Source organism: Sceloporus occidentalis, unplaced genomic scaffold (assembly GCF_023333645.1).
Source record: "Sceloporus occidentalis isolate IW3139 unplaced genomic scaffold, rSceOcc1.0.p SCAF_6, whole genome shotgun sequence".
NCBI classification, from domain to species: domain Eukaryota; kingdom Metazoa; phylum Chordata; class Lepidosauria; order Squamata; family Phrynosomatidae; genus Sceloporus; species Sceloporus occidentalis.
The window spans coordinates 95,990,613-96,003,071 of NW_028316986.1; the positions used below are offsets into that span (position 1 = coordinate 95,990,613).

Here is a 12,459-nt window from a genome sequence, read left to right on the forward strand (position 1 = left end):
TTGGCTTGGATCAAAATATTCATACTCAAAGGTGGAAGATGATTTTTTTGCCAAAACTTCTCTCTCCTTCAGCCACTTGAAAATCAGCCCTGGAGGGTTGGAGAATCCTCAAGAATATATTGGAAGCTGGGAAAGGTGAAATTAGCATAATGTAACAAAAATCAACCTTTTTCTTCTACAAAGCAGCTTTTAATGGCGAGAAACCACCACAACAGAAAGCCACATTATTTATGCTAGTAAGGATATTTTCCACTGAATCGTAATCCAGAGGTAGGGCATGATGAAACAGTGTACTTGAGAATGGATGCTTATTTATTTCTAATAAGTAATATTCATAACCTGCCTTGCATAACAATATAAATTAAGTATGCAAAGGGATCTTGTAACACCTTTGACACTAAGTGGAAGACAGGTTGGTAGCATGAGCTTTTGTAAACTTCAGTCTATTTCCTCAGATTAAATGTAAATTAAGTCAAGTAGCAGAACTGATAAATAATTTTTAAAAAGTATCAATAAAATTATCTAAAATAATTAGAAAATTAGAAGCAGCAACAGCTCTTTTTAAAAAGGTGATAGTAGATCCAAGATACAAATGAGCTTTATATGTATAAATGATTTCTGAGCTTTAAAAGCTTCTGGATCCTAGATGGAAGCTGCATGTGTGTTGTGTGTTTTACCATGGAATTGTCAGTAAGAAATGATAATGTACTGTGGCACGCAACACAATTTAAAAAATTCATAACAATCTTTGAAGACTTTATTATACATAAGTTACAAAAGAAAAAAGTAAATGAAATAGATCTTCCTAATAACAACAACAAAAAAACTTGTCTATTTAAGACTTCCAGATGTTCACAGTTTAAAAAGCCAAACAATACTACTAGTTTTTGTTAGCAGTAATGGGCTAAAAGAATAATAGTGACAAAGGTTGTAGTCCATTATCATTAGAACTTAAAAGTACAAAAATAAATTAAATAAGAGTAAAAAAGTTGTGCAATAATCTGGTATAAACAAAGTTAATGAAATAGAACTGTTCTGAATTTATGTTGTGGTTTTTGCTTGGAGTTTTAAAAAATTAAAAACAGTATTTGTTCTCTGAAGTATCCACATAATATTGAGGTCCAGATGTTTTAATAGCCTCATGGTTCTTTGCTTGTAGATTTCTTTCCTTTTAAAAAATTATTTCTGACTGTCTTTTTCTTCCTTGGCAATCCTTTTTGTCACTCCACTGAAATATTTATCACGAAAGGAATTGTGACTTTTGTATGGCAGGTACTGACTTTGCAATATGTGGAAATCATGGTCTTCATCCTATATGGTATTAAAAGTGAATTGTTCAGACATGCTCTTTGTATTGTCCTAGTTTGACACAAGAACATTTCCCCAAAATAATTAAGTAGTAGACAATTACAAACCAAAAATATACATATGGCTTGATCCTAAGAAGTGCTGCATTAGCAGTTAAGCATTTTGAATGGTTAACCAGTACTGTTGCAAATATCCCATCACTTCTACCTCTCTCACAGCCCAATAATGTTGGATCACAGTCAAGCTATTTCATTCTAAAGTAGGAGTGGGAAACATGGAGCCCTCCAAATCTTGTTGGACTACAATTCCCATCATCCTTCAACCTTGACTATGCAGCTCCTCTAGTGAGTAAAAACAGGAAGGGTCTTGCAATATTTTAAAGTCTGCAGTATTTTAAACACATTGATTATGGCATAAGCTTTCACAGACCCAAGACTCATTCCACAAACAATGATGAAATGAAAAATGATCCTTCTTTCATTTCACTTTTGCCTTATAAATAAGTCACAGGGAGCCCATATTAATGTAACTCTTAATTTTTCTATTAAAAGTTATCTGAAACTCTTACATGTTTGGTTAGCAAAGATTTTATAAAAACTGAAATGCATCTGAACCGTAGTAATTGCATTGTATTGCTGCTTTATATATATCCCCTCATTTTCTGAAAGGTCTGCTTATAAGACAGAAATGAAAGTAAAAACTCATGTAAATTAAAATTCCAGCATATATATAAAGTAAAACAAACATATGATTCTAACAAAGTAAGACACACACAAGTAGCTTAACAGCATTTTAAAGGTGAAGGTTTTCCCTTGACATGAATGTCTAGTCGTAACTGACTCTAGGGGGTGGTGCCCATCTCCGTTACAAAGCCAAAGAGCTAGCGTTGTTCGATGACAACTCAGGTGATCAAGTGGCTAGCATGACTGCACCGTACACTGTTACCTTGCTACCAAATGGTACCTATATATCTACTTGCATTTGCAAGCTTTCAAACTGCTAAGCTGTCAGAAGCTAGGACTAGTGACGGGAGCTCACCCAATCATGGGGCACTTGGGCCTTGAACTACCTTCCAATCGTCAGAACTGGTGTCTTAACCACTAAGCCACCACAATATTTTACAATCCTCTTAACGCTTTGGTGGCATGAATGTAGTGCCCCTATCTATCTTACTGGTGCATGCAGTTTCCAGCCAAATGTCTCATTTAAGACAGACTGACACAGGGATCACCAGGTATCTGACATCAGCCACATTCTGACACAACAATAAAATAGGATTATCCTGTGAGGACAAACTTATCCTAAAAATTATCATAAGAAGTCAAATTTAAACTTATGTACTCCTTCCTCCTGCCTCCATTCCCAGCATGCTTTCAAAGAAAAGATTGGGGTTGTTTTCAGTACAACTCCCATATCTGTGAATTTGGTATCCGAGGTTTCACTTACCACTAGAAAAATATGTTTTCTCTAGGCATTTCTACATCCTCCAATATAATATTCTACTTAGAGCCCAAGCATACCACAGAATTGTGCTGGAGGACCTAAAAAAGCCCAGACAAGTGTTCTCTCTAAGCATTTCTAGGTCCTCCAGTGTGATGCCATGGTAGAAGTCATTCATCTCATTTGTCAGAAGTCATTTGTCTCACTGAAAATAATAGAGTTCCTTATTATTTTAGATCTTAGGTATCCACAAGGTTTCTTAGAATATCCACAGATACAGGGGTCATACTGCATTCCCATTTTTAATTAACCAGAGAATCTGTCCTTCATTTGCATTTAGTTAATTTCAAACTCCCTTTCACACACCTTTACAGATATCTACTCTAGTGGTTGCAGTGATTTGTTTTATCCAGCCGTACAATAATTGTTTAAAAGGGTGATAGATGATTAAGAACAACAACAAACTGACCATTTCAAATAACTGTACAAAATGCAATAGTTTCACCAGAGGGCTACATCAGATATTTGGTAAAACAGAGCATTACACCTTAGTTTCCATAATATTTTTTTTCAAACTTTATACACACAAGAATGCTTAAAACGGATTACTTCTGAGAGAGATACAAGTATATATTTGAAGAGTTAAAGATTACACACTAGCATGCACGTACCATGTATGCACAAAGAAAATAATGACTGATACCAGTAACAAATCAGTCATGTTGTTTGTAATTTTGCAATATTTTGTAATATTTTCTTTTTTCAATTATTCCTGAATTCATACTTCATAGAAAGCCCACTAAGGGAGCAAACTATCAGGACTATTTTACTGTATTTTAGCAAAAGTCATCATATATAATCTACAAGAAGCAAAATATGCAAACACATACATATCTGGAAGCATTAAATCGCACATGCTTATAAATCTGATTTCTGAAACAACCCATATATTGAGAGGTTACAATCAGCAAATGAAAGATTATGTTGGTAAATCCTTGAGAGAATGCAGAGTATAAAAGAAGCACAACCTGCTAGTCAAACATTCTTATATTCCAAACTGTGCTGAGATCTGAAAATCTGACCAATCAACCTGGATGCAATTTTCAACCGAAATTCAGAACAAAACTGTTTTTAAAAACCTCTTAAAACCTTACTTGCAGCCTAAGGTATTAAAAAAACAGAAAAGGAAAAGAAAAGGAAAAAAATACTTAGAATACTAGTTATGGAAAATGCCATAGCACAACATAACAGGTAAATTTGCCAGCAATCATACTATGATTAGAATGTGCCCCTTCTCCTCCACCACTCCCTTCTCTTTTCGTGTCGTGTCTTTCTAGATTGTAAGCCTGAGGGCAGGGAACCGTCCAATTAAAAAGATTGTATGTACAGCGCTGTGTACATTTACAGCGCTTTATAAATAAAGGTTAATAATAATAATAATAATAATGTATGTGACTATAAATACATGGAAGCCCTTTGGAAGATATACTGGTAATGCACATTACATGCTATGCTTGTGACATTTATTCATTGTTTTTTCAGAGTTAATTGATATTTCTGATGACTGGACACAATGAGCAGACCACAAGGGCCATGCAGTCCAAGCAGCTGCCATGCAGGAACTTTCAATCAAAGCATCCCTGACAGATGGCCATCCAGCCTCTGTTTAAAGACCTCCAAAGAAGAAGACTCCACCACACTCCGAGACAGTGTGTTCCACTGTTGAACAGCTCTTACTGTCAGGAGGTTCTTCCTAATGTTGAGGTGGAATCTCTTTTCCTGTAGCTTCTATCCATTGTTCCGGGTCCTGTTTTCTGGAGCAGCAGAAAACAAGCTTGCTCCATCGTCAATATGACATCCCTTTAAATATTTAAACAAGGCTATCATATCACCTCTTAACCTCTCTTCTCCAGGCTAAACATACCTAGCTCCTTAAATCTCTCCTTATAGGTAGGGTTGCCATTCATCAGGACCTCCAAACCGGGACAAATGTAGGACAAAATGTTCAAATGTAGGACACGTTTTTTGTGTGTCCTACATTTGAATAGGAGCCTCCGAGGCTTTCCCTCTGGGCCTGGGCCCCGCCCTCGGCGGGGGCGGAGCCCAAGCGGGGAGGGACTCATCCCCTTCAGGGAGGCTTTCCCTATGGGCCTGGGCCCCGCCCTTGGCAGGGGCGGAGCCCAGGCGGAGAGGGACTCCTCCCCTTCAGGGAGGCTTTCCCTGCAAGCCTGGGCCCAAGCGGCAAGGGAAAGCCTCCCTCAGCTTGCTATATCTCGCCCGGGAGCAGGGGCAATCCTGGGGGCGGGGCCAAACCGGGCCGTGACCGTGCGGCCCCGCCCCAAACCGGGAAAGTCCCGCCCCCAGGCGGGATATGGCAAGCCTACTCATAGGGCATGGTTTCCAAGCCCTTCACCATTTTGGTTGCCCTTCTCTGGATATGCTCCAGCTTCTCAGCGTGCTTTTTCACTTGTGGTGCCCAGAATTAGACAAGGTATTTCAGGTGAGGCCTGAACAAGGCAGAATAAAGTGGCACAACTACTTCCCTTGAAGGTCAGTGGTCCCCGAACTGTGCTTTTTAAGAGATTTTGGACTTCAGCTCCCAGAATGCCAGACTACTGGCCAAAATGTCTGAGGCTTTTGGAAGCTGAAGTCCAAAATTTCTTAAGGGGCACAGTTTGGGGACCACTGATCAAGACACTACACTTCTATTGATGCAGCCTAGAATCACATGAGCCTTTTTTCAATCTGTGGTCTACTAAGACCCCTAAATCCCTTTCACATGTAGTCTCATTAAGCCAGGTGTCCCCCATCCTATAATTAAAAAACTCACAATATTAGAACACAGTATTAAAACACAGTTAAAAGGATAAAATGAAATTTAATTTTTTTTGAAAGCCATTAAAAACAGTTCAGTTTAAAATATAGCAACCCCAGCCCATTTTTTTAAAAAAGTTCTGTTTTAAAAGCCCTTCAGAATAAAAAACTTCAGTATCTTACAATTCAAGAGAGGACACTGTCCACCATCCTTGAAGTTTTCAGTATTGTTTTTTAAATGAGGCACCATACTGGGATCATGTCCCTTATCATCTCTCCCATGGTAAAGCATGCACACAACTAGAACTGTGAAAAACTAGTTATGATATGAGCAATTTATGTGCAGCTGCTGTATTTCAATTTCAAATCAACCTCTTGAAGCAAAAATTGCCAGCCCATCATCAAGGACACACCTCACTGATTCCTATGTGTGAATATCTTGTTTGTTGTTGCATAGGTGCCCTACTTAGCTAACACAGGAATTGTTTTGTGCTGAGACCCACTGCTTCCGTTAGAGCTTTCTTTTTCATCTCTGGGGCCCAAATTAATATGATGTCAAGTAAACCAAAAAAGGTATATTTTTAAATTGGTAAAGAATTATATGTGCTTGAAATTTTGTTTAAACCTAGGCCCTCAGAGGTGTCTGATGAAATGTCAGCATGCCAACAGGCACACCTTGTCTATGCAGATAAAGCAACTCAGTGGAAACAAGGTGCTTGGTGCACAGAAGGAGGAACGGTTAATAGTTTTTAAACCATCAGGCAGGCTGGATATTTTTACAGCCAACTGAATAAACAGCTGCTCTTTTATTTTATTTTTGTCTATTTTTTAAAATTATATGCTGTATCTAACTTTTGTGAGAACATGTATCTGTGTCAAAGATACAGGATCTCTTGAAACCTGAACACAACAATAAGTAAGTGCCTCTTCTCCACACATTCATGTTTATCTGAGCCCATGACACATTATATTGTTAATGTTCCCAACAACACCTGAACTGAGGAAGTCCCACAGAGCTATCTATTTATAACTTGAGGGGGAAAGTAACATAAATGACTTTTATGCAGTGTGGGCACAGGCTCTCCCATCCGGGTACACTGTTAAGGAGCAGACCAGGTCACATGGGCGGGGGGGAGGTGTTGCCGTAGTCCACAAGAACACTCTTACCTTGACCAGGAACTCCATCCGGAAAACGGACTTTATCGAGTGTATTTACCTGACCCTGAAGGCTTGGGACAGTCTGGGGATTTTGTTGGTCTATCGTCCACCCCGTGGACTAACAGATTCCCTAGCTGAGCTGACACAGCTGGTCTCGGAACTGGTGCTGGAGTCTCCCAGACTTCTTGTTCTAGGGGACCTCAACATCCCTTTCGAGGCCGGCACACAGGACCTGACAGGTGCAGCTCGGGAGTTCATGGCTTCCATGATGGGCATGGGCCTGTCCCAACTAGTCTCGGGTCCAACGCATTGCGCAGGTAATACGGTTGATGTCGTCTTTAGTACGGATTGGGATAATCCGTGGGCAGAGGTATGTAATACCTCTGCTCTGTCATGGACGGACCATTTCCTGGTTGAGGTCCGACTTAAGGCAACTACCCAAATCCCCCCCGAGGGTGGGGGACCTATTAGGATGGTCCATCCTCGAAGGCTGATGGAACCCAAAAGGTTCCAAGAAGCCTTAGAGGGGTTTATGGTTGGATCTGATGGCGACTCTGTTGATGCCCTGACCAACATCTGGGATAATGACCTTTCTAGGGCTATATGCAGTATCGCTCCTAAGCATCCTTTCCGGCCCGCTTCCAATAAGAAACCCTGGTATACAGAAGAGCTCCGGGAAATGAAGCGGGCCGCGCAACGACTAGAGCGCAGCTGGCTGAGACACCAGCGCTTATCCGACAAGACACTCAATCAGGCTCTTTTGAAGTCTTATGGAGTGGCAATAGGCACAGCAAAGAACTCTTTCTATGCTGCACGTATTGCGTCTGCAGAGTCACATCCAGCAGAGCTGTTCAGGGTGGTCAGGGAACTGACTCAGCTTCCTCCCACTCTGAACCCTATTTTAGAACCAACCAAGGCCTGCTGTGACAATTTCAACAACTTCTTTGCAGATAAAATCTCTCAGATAAGGGCTGATCTCGACGCTGGCATTTCAACAGAAACAACAGAAGAGGTGTCCAGAGCTTCTGTGGACTCTATTAAACTGGATCACTTTGAGTTTGTTCATACCGATGAAGTGGACAAGCTTCTTGGAAGTGTTAGGAAGACAACGTGCACTCTCGATCCCTGTCCTTCTTGGCTGACCGCCCAGGGTGGTGATGCAGTAACATCATTATTACAACGTATAATCAATGCATCATTCAGGGAGGGAAAATTTCCATCAAGTTTAAAACTAGCAATAGTTAAACTGTTGCTTAAAAACCCCTCCCTGGACCCCCTGGTAAGGAATAACTACAGACCAGTCTCATTGTTGCCGTTTTTAGGTAAGGTGATCGAGAGTTTTGGATGAAACAGATTATCTGGACCCATTTCAAACTGGCTTCAGAGCAGGATATGGAGTTGAGACTGCCATGGTCGCCTTAGTTGATGATCTCCGTCTGGGCATCGACAGGGGAAGTGTGACCTTGTTGGTGCTTTTGGACATCTCAGCGACTTTCGATACCATTGACCACGGTATCCTTCTGGAACGCCTGAGAGAGTTGGGCATCGGGGGCACTGCGCTCCAGTGGTTCCATTCCTACCTCTCTGGCAGATTCCAGATGGTGCAGTTGGGGGACACTTGCTCCTCTAAGAGGGAACTGACATCTGGTGTCCCTCAGGGAGTGATTCTGTCCCCCACTTTGTTTAACATTTACATGAAACCGCTAGGAGAGATCATCCGGAGACACAGGGCGCGGTGTTATCAGTACGCTGATGACATCCAAATATGTTTCTCTGTGTCTCCGACTGATGCAGTGACTAAGGATGGCGTCTCTCCTCTGAATGCCTGCCTGGAGTCAGTAATGGGCTGGATGAGGAAAAACAAACTCAGTCTGAAGCCAGAGAAAACGGAAGTACTGGTGATAGGTTCCCCAGGCCTTAGAAAGGAATTTTATCCACCTGTCCTGAATGGGGTCACACTTCCCCTGAAGGACGAAGTTCGCAGTTTAGGAGTACTTCTGGACTCATTCCTACAGCTGACATCTCAGGTTTGGTTGATATGCCAACTGCGACCCTACCTGGGCCAAAGGGACTTTGAAACTGTAGTACATGCTCTGGTAACCTCTCGCTTAGATTTCTGTAATGCGCTCTACATGGGGCTACCCTTGTACCAAGCTCGGAAGCTACAGTTAGTACAAAATATGGCAGCCAGACTGGTCATCGGGGCATCTAGGTTTGACCATATAACACCCATTCTGAAAAATCTTCACTGGCTGCCTATTCGCTTCCGAGCGCAATACAAGGTGTTGGTTATTACCTATAAAGCCCTATATGGCTTGGGCCCGAGTTACTTGAGGGACTGCATCCCCCCATATAATCCGCCCCACACACTCAGAACATCCGGGAAGAATCTGTTGGAAGTCCCTTCATCCAAATATGTCTCCACTTCCCAAAAGGCCTTTTCAGTGGCGGCCCTGCGGATGTGGAATAATCTTCCCAAGGAGCTCCGTCTGACGACCCCCCTAGAAACATTTAAAAAGAGATTGAAAACCCTTCTCTTTTGTCAAGCCTTCCCCCCGAAGAATGAAGCTGTGTATTCTGTTGCCATCGATTCTCTGCTTTACCCTTTGAATGATTATGTTGGAGTTTTTAGTGTTATATATTGTATATTTGTAATATGAATTTTTATGAGATGTGTTTTACTTGGTTTTATGTACTTGGTTTTATCGACTGTAAACCGCTTTGATCTTTGGAAAAGTGGTAAACAAATAAAAATTATTATTATTATTATTATTATTATTATTATTATTATTGGGTTTGTATTGGTAGAGGAGATAATAAGAATGCAGGAATAAGAATAAACCTAATTTTCAGTGCTAAAGAGTTTTTATGTTCATTATTAGAAAACTATCTTGAAAGAAAAAAAACAATCAGGAGAAGGGGAATACTTTTTAGCTTGTCAGTTAACAAATATAATGTATCTGCATTATTTTAGTTTTGGTGAAAAAATTCAAATATTGTCATGTCAAATGCCATATTGATGGAAGCAAGACACGTAAACATGAAGCACGTTTGATTACACAAGCACACTCACACACACTGAAAAGATAAAGCAGCTTTCCCCCAATCTAGTGCTCTCCAGATGCAATGTATTTTAACTCGCTTCATCTCAACCAACATGGTGATGATGGCAATTGCAGTTTAAGATGTAACCTTATCAGTATATCAAAAATGTAGCAAGGAAAATATTTTGACAGTTTTTAAAATCATATGCAAAACAATTCAAATATAAAGCACATACAATCCATGTTGTTGTTGTTTCAAATACAAAGAGATTCTAAATGGGGGAGGGTAGGTGTCACCTCTTGAATCTGGTTAAAACTGAAGGGTCCTATTAATTGATCTTAGACAAGCCTACTGTTAAACGGGGCAATAATTTTAAGAGCAAATTTAAGATATTCTGATGTTATACTAAGCCAGACTATCAAAATGCTAGAATCTTATGCTTTTACTGGGAATTAAGCTTGCCTTAAATCAAAGGTATATTGAATTGCAATGTCCAACCAGCAATAAAGAGTTTTGTGAAGTCGAAGGCTTTCATGGCCAGAATCCATAGATTTTTGTGGGTTTTTGGGGCTATATGGCCATGTTCTAGAAGAGTTTATTCCTGACATTTCACCAGCAAATCAATAAAGAGTTTTATTTAAAATTTATTATTAAAAATTAATAATTCAGTTGTTTCACTTATACCAGTATTTCCCTGGTTCAGATGATTTTAATATTTTTTTCACTTGTGTTAACTGGATGTTATTTACCCACATAAATTTTAAAAGGAAAGTGTGTTAAAGCTGATAATCAAGTCTTTAAAAATTCAGCTAAATATAGCTTCTGCTTTCTGAAACTTATAGCCAGGAATCCCATCTAGATTATCTTAAAACTCATAAATTAGATGACAAAAAAAGAACCTCTAGAAAAGTTAGGAACCATATATTACTATATCTACCCAGACAAGATGAAACAGTACATACCTAATGATCCCACTGTTAAACATCTAAGAGGATACTAAATGTCATTACTCACTTTTCTTAAGATGCTTTAAAGCTAGTCTGCTTTCAGAAGACAATATGTATTTCCTTGTGCTACCTGTATACATTAGTACTCAAATTTTATCTGTTTTCTTTCCTGTTGCTGTTGATGTTATTTATTCATCTGCAAGGTTTCATATTGTGATGGATTCAATTTAGATTCCTGAAATTTCTGTTACAATATATTGAAAAGCATAGAAAAAGGCATCATCTGAGGAGCCACAGAGACTATGTGACAAGAAGATCCTGCCTGGTAGCGGACAGCCAAGAAGCACATTGAATCATTCTCTTGAAAATCAAACCAATGAGCAAACATTTTTAAAGAGAATTTAGTACTATATTACCTGTAATTGTAACAAGTTATTATTACAACTGTAATAATAAAACTGGAATCAAAAATAAAACTGTTCTCATTAATAAGATTTTTTTAAATCAACATACATATGTAAAAAGTAACAAAAACATTCCCTTCAACTACTGCTCCCCAGGTCCATCAGCAAAGAATGTGCTTTCAATTCCTGTTTTGACATTTATGTCTGTTTTACAAACCTTCTAAAATCAACATATAAAAATGCTTTACTGCACCTTGTCTGGTATACTAAATGCCTTAAACTTGTATAGTAGGAAAAACCCATTATCTGACAACTGCTGTTTAGCACACAAGCTCATCAAAACAATTACCTCAAATTCTTTCACCTTTTCCATGGTTATCAGGTATCTTGACGTGTGGCTGGAAAGTGTCTGTTCACAGTTGCTAATAAGTTTCAGACATGGGTGCCGGGGTATAATCTCTTCTGTATATCTGGAAAAAATAAAACAGTCAAAGGGCTATTATATAAGAGCTCATGAACTGTAATATGTGAATCTGAAACAGAACAGCCAGAGGGGCTGATTCAAACTGAATTAGACTACACACTTCCACATGGTTCATAGTCTTATTAAATTTCCCAGAGACAATGTGTGCTAATTGCTTTCAGAATCCAAAGCCACATGTGTAACACAAAGGGAGAACAAAACAAAAGACATGATGCAGGTGAAAGTTTGGCTGTAATGGGAAGAGTATGTTTCATGGAAATTTCTTCTGTACTTCAGCACCCAAGTCACTTAAAGTGATTACAGAAAACTGTCTGCCAATGGACATTCAAATAAAAATTGTCTTTATATAATGCTTAGCTGTTTTTCAGCCCTAATCCATCAAATATACTACTGCCATCCTGAGGTCATGGATGGAAGTGCAGGATACAGATGTAAGAAAATGCATACATACTTCCCAGTCTGTAACTTCTTTATGAAGAAAATCCCAATTAATTGCAATTGTATCTGTTTCATTCACAGATGCATTCAAATCTCTTAAGTGTCACTCACTGCTAATATATTCAAGAGCTGTTAGTAAAGTACTATACAGCCCAAACAACTGTCTTTCAGTATCATTCTGACACTAGTTAGGTCAGCAGAACTCCATTTCTGCTGCTTCCAAACACCTAGGCACAAAAAATAGCTATCAGTTGAAGTTATCATCACATAATCATGTTTAAAATTGTAATATAGGCATCCCAAGTGGTTTTTAACAATTTCAGGCTTTTCTCTTCATCAAATATGATTAAAATCTGAGCCATCCTCTTAGAATGTCATGAGCCATGTATGAGAATACTCCAGATCCAAGACATCCATATTT

General features: G+C 39.2%; 1 protein-coding gene across 2 annotated transcripts in view; it reads right to left on the reverse strand.

The window, feature by feature from the left end:
• Nucleotides 1–780: 780 nt before the first annotated feature.
• TRMT11 (tRNA methyltransferase 11) overlaps nucleotides 781–12,459 on the reverse strand; it is a 31,903-nt gene continuing 20,224 nt past the window's right edge. For both annotated transcript variants that reach the window (XM_089530428.1, XM_089530429.1), the window contains exons 12-13: nucleotides 11,466–11,586; nucleotides 781–1,311 (exon numbers count right to left, since the gene is read on the reverse strand). In XM_089530428.1, the coding sequence (XP_089386554.1) occupies nucleotides 1,180–1,311; nucleotides 11,466–11,586 (253 nt within the window). In that variant the 3' untranslated portion in view covers nucleotides 781–1,179. The remainder of the gene's footprint in view (nucleotides 1,312–11,465; nucleotides 11,587–12,459) is intronic.